This window comes from Sceloporus occidentalis, unplaced genomic scaffold (assembly GCF_023333645.1).
Source record: "Sceloporus occidentalis isolate IW3139 unplaced genomic scaffold, rSceOcc1.0.p SCAF_221, whole genome shotgun sequence".
Classification (NCBI taxonomy): Eukaryota; Metazoa; Chordata; class Lepidosauria; order Squamata; family Phrynosomatidae; genus Sceloporus; species Sceloporus occidentalis.
This window is the reverse complement of record NW_028317201.1, coordinates 622793-634607: the sequence shown is the minus strand read 5'-3', so window position 1 is coordinate 634607 and position 11815 is coordinate 622793. Positions and strand designations below refer to the sequence as shown.

General features: G+C 39.7%; 1 protein-coding gene across 2 annotated transcripts in view; it reads left to right on the top strand.

The window, feature by feature from the left end:
* The window catches only part of LOC149277030 (RNA binding protein fox-1 homolog 3-like), a 52945-nt gene extending 43283 nt beyond the window's left edge, over positions 1-9662 (top strand). For both annotated transcript variants that reach the window (XM_089503175.1, XM_089503176.1), the window contains 7 exons: positions 3130-3190; positions 3934-3987; positions 4249-4381; positions 5089-5128; positions 6223-6281; positions 6687-6765; positions 9618-9662. In XM_089503175.1, coding sequence (XP_089359301.1) covers positions 3130-3190; positions 3934-3987; positions 4249-4381; positions 5089-5128; positions 6223-6281; positions 6687-6765; positions 9618-9662 — 471 coding nt within the window. The remainder of the gene's footprint in view (positions 1-3129; positions 3191-3933; positions 3988-4248; positions 4382-5088; positions 5129-6222; positions 6282-6686; positions 6766-9617) is intronic.
* Positions 9663-11815: the final 2153 nt, after the last annotated feature.

Here is an 11815-nt window from a genome sequence, read left to right as displayed (position 1 = left end):
TCTGCAGCACCCTGCATGTGTTTAATTAATAAGATATTAAGATGTCTATGAGCGGTTGCCTTTCCTTCCAACAGACAGGCCGCACATCATCCTCTTGGATGGGCAATAGGGTCTGTGTCTGCTTACGGCAGCCTTTCCACCAACCTCGAAAAACCGAAAAGGCAAAGTCCATCACTGGGGGCGGCCATCTTTGCTTGCTTGCAGGATACAGTCCTGAACACATCTGTGCAAGCAGCAAACGTGCAAGCAACGTGTCACACGAGCAAAGAATGGTGCCGTCAAAGACTGCATGCTTAGCCATTCCAGTGGGTTCATTGCTCTTTAAGTTGATGGTTTAATATGAAAATGGAAGGTGTGTTAAGTGTAAATACCTCGCATTTCTGCCCAATCCCCTCGCTGCCGTAATCTGCAGAACAAAGGGTGTCTCTTTTTTTTTTTCTGCTGCGTTGTGCGTCTGACACGAACGTACATTAATATCCCCCTGGAGAACTTTTCCCAGAGTCCAGCGCCGATGGTTGGAGGGGGGCAGCATCTGGGATATTGGGGTCAGCAGCTGGTGTTAATTGCTTTTTATTGCTGATTCTTTCAGATCATTGTTTTCCGCAGAGTTTTCAGACAGAATAATTCAGAAATATGCAGATACGTATACTTGACGCGGTTAATGTCCTGATGGGATCCCAGCGTTCAGTCAATCTGCTCTCATTCTTTCCCCAGCTATTGCGCCTGTCAGGCAAACAGTTGGGTGCACTTCAAAGGGCTCAGTTCTTGATCTATACAGTGTGCTGGCCAAGTCGCATCAGAAAAGCTTTTACTTTAAATGTTTTATTTTCCTCTTTCTCTGCGAGAACCCACTGCAATGTCTCGATAGGCTTCATCCGCATAGACATTTAGAAACCAAAATCGGATTCACAGGAAGGTTCTGATTATATTCTTGAAATCAATTTTAGGACTCATTTTTGGGGTTAAGTAAATTCATGTTTCATGTTATTTGATCACATGTTGTATATTGTGGGCACTTTCACATAAGAGGTTTGGTTTGCATGGTGTTGGTTGAGGACCATGGGAAGCGTGTTTCAGCAAAGGCTTTAGTACATACTCTCCCATCCTCGAGAGCTAGAAGTTTGCCAGCCTTGATACTTCAGCTTCTTAGCCTTGGGGTGGCTGTATAACCACAGCTCTCCTCTCCTCCTTAGGAAGCCAGGCCTCCCTCCTGACACCTCTCACCCACTCCTCTCTTTCTGCAGCGCTGCCAATTATATGCTGTTTTATAGCGTACATTAGATCTTTATGGTTACATGAAGCATTCCGTTTCAGCCAAGGCTCTCTCCAACAATTCAGCGTTGGGCCCGCCTGGTAAAATGGAGTGTTGGCACATCACCGCACTGCGGTCTGCTCCCTCCCCAGCCCGCATCCCGCCTGCCCCACTGTGTATCGTAACAAAATATACGATGCCAATTTTTGCTGACATGAATTTCCGACAAGCTCAGCCAATCAGGGGCACCGAAAAATTAACTGCGCAATAAAACACAACATCACAAAAAAAATGGCTTTCATCAACTGGTCAACTTTGAGGGAAGAACGAAACCTTTTTTTTTTTTGGGATGGGAGCTACCACGTCTTAAAAATAAAGTTTTACAGCCGCTGCATAATTACAATTACAGCCGTGGTCCGCAGATAGCGTATACAGAGCTAGTAAAATTCATAGCAGCCACTATGGATGGTATATATCACACAAAACCTTTACAAATACCCGCGCCTGGCGACACATCCGTTTATGGTCCGAGTTACCGCATCATTTAAATAAATGGGCATTTAAATAAAAAGAACACCAATAAATTGTAAATACCGCTGGACAGTCGTTGACGAAGGGATGTTAGTATAAAATCGACACAATTTATTCATGGTAGCTATTCAGACGCGGCGGGTGCACGTTCACCCCCCTCCAATTTTTAATCCCATGGTGGTAGGTCCACACCTGCCGGGCATCAACCCATGCCCATAACCACTTATCCTGCTGGACGGGCCAAGATGCCATTCAAGATTGTTTTAAACATTATTATAATTATTATTCATTTATTTTTTTTATCGCTAACCTATTCTGTAGAGCTGTACAATTCAAATATGGGGTGGGTAACAACAAGTATATAACAAAAAAGATGCAACAGATGTTGAGGACCCTGCCCTGTAATCTTATTTAAACAAAACATTAAAAAAAAACTACTAACATTTTATTTAAAATAGACATTTTCTACCAGTGTTTCTGAAGATACATTTTTGTACAGAAACAAGTATTTAAACTTATTTATTTTAACACTTGGGGTTTATTCACTAAAGAGTTGAGCCAACCAGTAAGAAGGGCTAACGTGGCCCTGTATAATGTATAAATCAGAAGATCACTGAGCTTTGGACCTTCATAACGAATGCTAAGCTAAAATAAAACTATCGTGACAAATTCTCCTGACTATTCGCCATTTAGTGAATAAACCCCAGTCCATGGTAAAGCTGTCATTTTCCACCCGATGAACACCCTGTTCAAAAGAAACTCAACTCCAATTTTTGACAGCCCTTCTCCTTTATCATTGTATACAATATAGAGAAACAGTCATCAATCTGTGAAATCTCAGCAGGAGCCTCCAGGACCCCAAATGACGTTGTCTATAATGAACGTCTTAAGCAAATCCGATTTTTCTCAACGAAAATGTCTCATAGACTCAAGCTGCCTTCAGACCGTTGACTACACCAATAATGGGCCAACACATCCCTTGAGATTTTGGTGTTCTTGTATGTGACGTTATATGGTTCTAGAACAGTTGATGTATCTCAACGCAGGGCCTTGGGACAAGCTCGCTAATCACTCCGGTGTGCCCACACTTCCAAATAATCCTTAAATCCTGAAGGTTCCACTTCATCCCTTTGTCTTGGCATATTCTGTAATATATGTAACAATTTTACTCGTGAGTAAATGTCACTTGTGTTCGTGTATTACGGAGACACGGAACCAAGGTTAATATTATAGTAATAAATCCCCATAACATTAATGTATCGTGTTCTTACTCCGCTCTACGCTCTGAGCCGCTGTAAGTTTATATCTCTGTGGTTAATTTCCCTTCTCTCTCTTCCCCTCGCTAGGTAAATAATGCCACCGCTCGGGTAATGACAAACAAGAAACCTGTTAATCCGTACACAAATGGTAAGTGCCCCGCTATCTCCTGCGGATAATGAGATTTCTGCATTTCATATTTAGATCTTGTTTATTTTACAAACGTTAATAAAATGCCACGAATTCCATCAAATTTATTTTTTTCAAGGTAACATCATAAAGAAAAATATTGGTGCTTTTTAAGTTTTCTGTAGTATGGAAATGAGATCGTTTAAAAAAAAAAAAAAAAAAAAAAAACGTACATTTTGGTTCTTTTTTCAGAATATATATTTTCCTTCATTTGCTAGTTAATTGTGTAGCATGTCTGTTCAATCTGCTAAGGAAATATATATATAATATATATTTTTTTTTCTTCATAGAGGTGTATGGAAGAAAGCCAATAGAAAGCTGTTATATAATTAGAACTCCCATAATTCTTTGCACAGATCTGGTCCCTTTTTTTTTTTTTTTGGCTTCTATATAAATATATATAGATATATGTACCCCATACATTCTTTAGAGTTCTGATGTTGTTTGTTATTCATTTGCCGTCAAATATTTTGTATAAATATCCGTAATATGAAAACATTAAACATTTTTACGTTAGTAATATGCCGTAACCAACCTGTTCTGTAGGACTGAAGTTCCCATCAGCATGTCCGTTCATAGTCATTAATGGAATTCTTTATTTAGGACATTTTTTCACTATTTTATTTCTTAAATGTGGAGGGTGGCATCATACCCCGGGGCTGGAAATGTGACACGGATTATTTGAATTTCTTTGACTCTTACAGGCTGGAAGTTAAACCCTGTGGTGGGAGCGGTGTATGGCCCGGAATTCTACGCAGGTACAATATGTCACTTGGTTCTCCGCAATCTGTTAGCTTGTGTTCTACGGCACAGAGCACACTGTCCTCCAGTTAAAATGTTTTTTGTAGAATATTTCAGGGAAGTTTACTATAGTAGAGTAAAAATGCTAATTAAATAATAGGAATAATAATTGGGTTTTTTGCGAGATCCGCTGAATGTTGTATGTAGGTAAAGCTCACTGTAAAGGTGTTAATGCCCTGTAAAGATGGCGCTGACGTCATTTCTCTTTTTTGTGGCAGTTACCGGTTTCCCGTACCCTCCTGCAGGCACCACAATTGCATACCGAGGGGCTCACTTACGAGGAAGAGGCCGTGCCGTGTATAACACATTCCGTGCCGCTCCTCCTCCCCCACCCATCCCTACCTATGGAGCGTGAGTATTAAAATCAGGCCAAAGTAATAATGGGAAGAAGGTTCATGCCACGTGAACCGTGAATTCCAATCACATATACACTTTGCTTGTAAGCCAGGTGGAAAAAACTTGGTCTGTTTGTGGAATGCATCTGTCATCATCATTGGTCTGTCATCTGGCCATACCATGCACTTGGAGGGAATCTGTCACACGGTGAATAAACAGCATATTGCGCTGGGAAAATCCCCAGGAAATAAAGAAAAAAAAGGGGCAGAATTGAAATTCTCTGGAATTGTATATTCAGCAGAATTCTTTCAGTGGAAAATTCTGCCCACATGGTTGGGAAGTTGGTGGAGCTAACAAATGTCTACTTCTTTCCATCTTCTTTTTACATGACCCTGTCCCTCCAGACTTCTTCCTTCTTTCGTACATATCGTTACCCTCCATATAGTCATCCTATTGAAGCTTAGAGCAAACCAGTATAATAGGATGATCTAAAACAGAGTCTTTGCAATCTTTATTGAGCCGGCAAAGTTCTTCCTCCGCTTCTCTGGAACATTCAGTAGATGGAAGAGGCAGCAGCTGGGGTTTGTAGGGTAATAGGCGGTTTACCCAGCTGACCTTTGCCCTTTCCATTGAACATTCTTATTCCTTCTCCTTGCATAATGTCTCTAATTTGTTAGCCCGTTACTGGCTCCAAAATCACAATGTGTAATGTTCTCTTACAGGGTTGTTTACCAGGATGGCTTCTATGGAGCAGAAATATACGTAAGTTGTTTTATTTTTTTTTAACATTCCTCTCTTTTTATTCATACTGCTGGAGCTATCTAGAAAGACCTATTTGGTTCTAGGGCCGCTAACAAACAAATATTAAGGCAATTTGTGGCTTACCAGAGACCCAGAAGACTTTCTTCTAGGCAAGAGATTCGAAGTCAATAATAATTGATAATAATAACGTGTTCTATAAGATGCCACTTTTTTATGCTTCTCCAAGGAAGACCTGATTGTCACCAAGATACAAAAAATGTAGCCTGCCAGACCATTAATTATATCCGAAACTCACCCCCTTAACACTTACATTTTTAAGGGTAATGTTGTAGTAGTTGGCGAGGCATGCTAATAAGTCCGTGCTGTCAGAAGGGTCAAAAGGGAAAGAGGAGAAGAGGCCATATGGGGAGAAGATAAAAGAGGAGGAAAGGTTATGTCTACGGAAGGTCAAGGAGCCTAGAGGGCAGAGAAACTAAAGCACCAGGGCCTAGGGGCAGCAGACACATTCGCTTTGAAATGCTAAGAAAATCTCTTACATCCCCTGCTGTTCAGATGAATACATTAAAAAAGACAATGTAGGAATTGATTCTGTGCCATCAAGGACTCGTCCAAAGGGGAATGGAGGTCATTATTTTGAATTAGAATCTTTGTATATATTAAGTAGAATAGCTTTATATTTTGTGTATGTAAAATACATTAAAAAAAAATATACAAAACTATAATGTATCTATACGTCTGCTTTACTATGGAAGGGTAGGGTTATGATGCTGCGAAAGTGTTTTTATGGAGGGTGGTTAGAATGGATACCTGACTCCATGAGCTCAGAAATTAGAGGGTTCCCCAAACGCAGTGTGTTATGTGTTAGATAGATGTAAGGTTACTTTGATTTTAAGCATATGTGTGTGTGTACGGTGTACACGGATGCACGCCTATGGTAAGAGTAATTTTGTTAATGTTTGCTCCGTTTCTGCCCGTGAAGCCCTCTCTCAGACTCATAAAGACCCCAATAATGCATTTTTAAACACATAAACGTGAAAAACAGACAGTGATGTAAATTTGAAGGACACTGACCACCTTGTTTATACTGTGTACAGGGTGGATACGCAGCATACAGATACGCACAGCCGGCAGCGGCCGCGGCTTATAGCGACAGGTGAGTGTCATCGACGTACCTCGGGATTATACGTGCTTTGCTACCCCTTCTCACTTCACTGACTCGAATTCCAATAGCATTCATAAAAACAGCTTTGTGGCAGGAGGCACTGCATGTTATACAATGGTTATCTTGTTCACCTTCACGTTTAGTAAATTATTTCACTTAAATGCTTATAAAAGAATATACAGTTTTACCCCAGGAAGGTGCCATTTTGAAATAGCAATGTTCACTTCCTGTTTGGGCAGATCAACTTCCTGCTCAGCCAGGAGCGTAGTTAAGCGTAATTTAATTTCTTCAACGCGGCTCTCCATCGCTGTCTCTTTCTTCTACCCCCCATTGACCCCTTGCACGCAGTGCTGTATCGATGATGGTGGGTAATGAACGTTTGTGGGTCTCTTGCAGTTATGGCAGAGTGTATGCAGCGGCAGATCCTTACCACCACACCATCGGACCGGCGGCTACGTACAGCATAGGAACAATGGTAAGTAAGATTTAGCGAGCTCTCCAATACGTGTAAACCTCACGGTGCGTCTGCTAGGTGCCAATTAATGTGAACCAATTGGAACAACACAGCAATACATATTCAAGATCACCAAGAACCACACAGGACCAAACCCAAAAATAACGAAAATATACTGAGCTGTTATTAACAAAATGACCGTAAAACAATAACAACAACTTATGAGATAAAGGCTTAGAAAAACAGAGCATTAAAGATGACCTGCTATCTAAAACAACTTTCAGTGTCCTTATTTTAGGACATATTCTTAATAGTAAGGTGCCCGCCACGAATTCTGGTACGTTTACATTTGTCTTATTAGATACCGACCAAGTGTCCTGGTTTTCATGGGACAGTAACGGTTTGTGGACATCACGAGCCAGTTGGACAGGTACTCTGATTTCCCCTGACCAGCTCAGGGAGCTGCAAAACTGAAGGAGGTTCTGTGCTGTTGCAGCTGCCACACGGCCACCTCGCGATGCTCTGCAGCTAAGCTTCGCAAGGTGGCTCGTTGGATGCACCTCCAGTCCTGTCCACTCCAACCCATGGCCCTACCCAATATCACCTCCAGCCAGGCATCTTGGCTCAATGTTGTCACTATATGAATAATAAATGATAAATTACATCCTCTTCTGCCAGAATCCCCAAACAGACGGGACATATATGGCCCCATCCACAAAAAATATAGTCCCCGTGAGAACACTACATTAATGTATAAAGACTGTCTGGTGTTCCAGCTGCTAAAATTACCTGGCACTAACATTGAGTCTTGTGTGTTTAGAACATGTTACAAAGAATTCTACGGGCTTCCTTTATCATCTAGCTATTTTGTGTCCATAGGAACTGCAGATCAGTTACAATGATTCCGAAGGTTTGATTACAGAGAGTTTTTGTGCGGTAGAGATGTAAAGTTCTCATAGCGCCAGTGCCTGTTTTGCCTTCCATCTTCTATGAAAAGACCTAATCACTTGGTAGCCCCTCTCCAATTAAAATAAAACATAACACTTACGTACGGATGCAAAATTGGTGCTACTAATGAGGAAGAGAAAGCCAGGATTATAAGATAGCCAAGTATAAGAACTCCATACCTCCCAAGTGTCTCTGTTTAGGAAGGACCCAAATCCCTCTGTCCCTCTTTCCTCCCCTCTGTCCCTCTTTCCTCCCCTCTGTCCCTCTTTCCTCCCCTCTGTCCCTCTTTCCTCCCCTCTGTCCCTCTTTTCTAGGAGCTTGGAGTGTTTGCTGGGTATGAGGGTATCGCAGGGTTCTACTGCCCTAAAAGTCATAATAATATGCCAATAAATATTTTGAAATGTGTGTACAATTGTGTAAGTAAAGTACAGGATCCTTTCTTATAGAAGGCTTACGTGGTGACATATATTTTCACACAGCCCGGTTCCATATCTGCAAATGCACCCCTAAAACACAAATGTTTCTTCAGCCACCGGAAACAGGAGATATCGAGAAAGATGAGGCATCCCCCGTTAATAATAAAAATGTCTTCTCTTACACTCTGTATGTCAGAGTAAAGTTGTTTTAGATGACAAAATCTTATTTTTTTTTTACTTATTTATTTAAAAGGTTCATTTTCTAGGCAATAGAGAAAAACAACACAATTGTTGACCAAGGTGTCCTATTCCCAGTGAAAACCAGTCATGTCCATATTGTGTCAAAAGAGGGTGTTTGTCCTGCCTGGTTCTTAGTGATATTTTTAATTTTTCTGTGATGTCATTCGATCACAACTTCTCTGAATTCTCTTAATGTAATGCACAAAACATATATTCTTTTGACATTTAACCCTTTCAGAACAAGAAGGGTGAGCCATACTGGTGGCGTTCCATTCTAACACTGAGAAGTTTGATCACTGTGCAGGGGGGGGGATCTTTTACCACCCATAGACGTACAGTACATTGTACCTCCCGCACTAAAGAGTCATAAGTTACGTTGGCAGACGGGGGTACCAGGATCCTACGGGAACTTCTGAGGCATTCCAAGATCCTGGCTGGGATTTAGACATCTTCTTTAATGTTTGTTTTTAGCTAGCCTGGTAACAGCATCAAAGATGAAAACAAAATTAGACAAAAATCTACGGACATTATAGTCCCATTTTACGGGGCATGAAGAGTTCCATCAAAGTCAAACCTTCTTTTTACCTGCTTGTCTACCTCTGTGTTTACTCCCCAAAATTCCAATCGGGTAGAAACGCAACTGCAGAAGGGAGATCCCTATTGAATAGTCTTCTCACTGACATCTCCAGAGCAGCTGCTAGCTAAAAGCCATCATTAACAATACATTACTTACCCTCCTTTTTCTATAATGGGTTTGATGTCAACCCTTCCTCTTCCATATCACTCTCGTCTCTCGTCTCCATCCCCTCCTTTCTTTCTCTTTACATTATCACATGCTCTCTGGTTTGCTCTTTAAAAGTCTTGAAGATTCTGCTTTGGATTAATTTCTTTTTAGATATTATTTTATATATATATTTTTTGCCTTCCCCACCATTTCTTTTCTCTTGCACGACAAACAAGTGTTTAACTGGCTGGGGAGATGCACCTTATGTTTAGCTCACCCCATAGTGTCAGGGAAGTTAATAGGAGGCGTAAGTCCAAGCGGCTTGGTTAAAGTCAAGACCGGCAAAGATATTGAGGTGGAAAAACCCCCAAATAAGTGAAGAAATGTTGCATGGTAACCACCATTTTCCACTTTTGTTCCAATCCTCCACCAACTCACCCCACAGAGCCATTTAAACCTCAGATCTCTGAGCAAGAGAAGAGTAGTAGGTGAGGAGTGTCTTTTGTCCACTACTGATTGGCTGTTTTTCATCTTTGATGTTGCAGGCTAGTCTGTACAGAGGGACTTACAGTCGATTCACCCCCTACTAGCAAGTGATCAGTCTCCCTAAACATGACATCATAAAAAAAAAAACCAGTAAATCAATCCAAAAAAACCAAACAAAAAAAACATCTGGGGTGATGAGTCCACAGGCCATGAAAGGAAACCGCCTGTGCCACCTACCCCATCACTCCTCCGTGGAAGGACAAACTTTTACCTCATCCCCCGTTGACCCCTTTAACCTCCGTGTCTATGTGTGTACCTGTGCAGGATATACTAATTTGTAACTTGTAAAATAATGAATCTTTGTAACTGTTTTTAATGACTCCTGATCTTGCAGCGAGCTTGGTCAACTCCTAAAGGGATCAGTTTAGAAGCCTCTTTGTTTCCAGCGTTCTAGCATAAATATAGTCAAAATGTTGCCGTCAGGGTGGTCATCCTGTTACTTTTTAGCTGATTTTGGACAAGTATCTATTGATGAAATCCAACAACTATAGCAGTACAGTTTACATACTCATTGGGACCAATTTAATCTTAAATGATACACAGGAGTTGAAGTGTTGAAGGGCTTGTTTTTGGCAACCCTTGTTTGATGAACACGAGCAAGCCCTTGAACGCCTCACCTCCTGCGTGTGATCAGTTTCCATTTATTCTATTGAGTGTGGTAACCATACTGCTATCCGGATCAGTCAAGAATTATCAGTGAGTCAAGTGCCATGTCCAAAAAAACACTACCCAGCCCAAAAACAAACAGAATCATTGTAGACTTATTGCACAGCTTGTGCTCTTGCATGCCTAAAGTATTCTTCTATACATATTCTAAACATATACATGTTCTTTATACATATTCCCAGATGGGTCATAAGTGTGAAAACAAAACTGTGTTGATTTTGTCTGGATATATATGGTCCATTGAAAATAGTTTTTTTTTTCTATGTTGGCTAGACCTAGAACTTTGTGTACCGATGTATTAATATATGCAGCTATGTAATGTTCATGTAACTATGTAACTATATCTAGTGTGTGTATGTATGTGTATATATATATATATATATATATATATATATATATACATATTTGCTTTCTAGATGAGTCATTTAATTTTGTTATATGGTATATGTATATTTGTTATGATGAAAAAACAACAGAAACAACAATATTGAGACTAATTTATAGAACTAGATGTTTGATAAACACAAGGACACAATCCTACCGATAATACACACATTTTAGTATCTAAACTTGATAAATGCAGAATATGTCAAGTTCACATGCATCATTCATGAAAGCCAAGTTCCAGATTACGGCGCCATACACCACAGATAATAAAGTTTTTTCATTTTTTGTTGTTTAGTTAATTTATGAAACTTTTTTGTTTTATGCGAGAAATAGTCCTCGCTGTTTTGATACAAATAGTCACTCTAGTTGTTACTCTCTAAATTCTACATTTCAGGAATACATTTCTTTCATTCCTTCAGAGTTACAAAATTCCTTATTTTCACCAAAAATAATCATTTAAAAAGGCATCATAAGGAAAGAAATTACAATAATGGCATTGATTTTTTTTAAAAAGAAACGTAAGCTTATTTGATTTTACATGAAGCTATGCAGCATGCATTTTTCATAAAAATCATCTTTAACCTTCCATTTGCACGAGGAGCTGTTTCTAGGGAAATGTAAAAACAATAAATAATATATACATCCAATATTATTGATTAAAAGAGAAAATGTCAGCATTTTAGCGACCCCGTATTTTTTTCAGTGGAATATTTTTTATTTGCACATCTCATGCCGTTTCTTGCTATTCCTAAATCTATATGTAAAAAAAAAAAATCACTTGGTTTTAAAATGCTTGGGTGGGTTTTGTTTCTGTAGATTGGGGGAATCTAATTTGCTTTATACCTGTCACTTCCTGTTCATATATATATAACAGGAAGTGCTTCTAAAGAAACCCCCCCCCCTTAGAAAACAAAAATATATTCAGTATCTTACTATATGTGTCTGTAGTAATAATATATAGTTTAGTGCCTAGTGTTGTATAAAAATGAAATAAATGAAACATATCATTCATTTTACAGCACCCCTTCCTTTGTAGATCTACTTATATTTTATTATATAAATTAAACTGTAGCAAAGAAGCACACTTTAAATTAAACATCATTTTAAAGGAACAGCGCATCGTGTAGGAATCTACACCTACTAT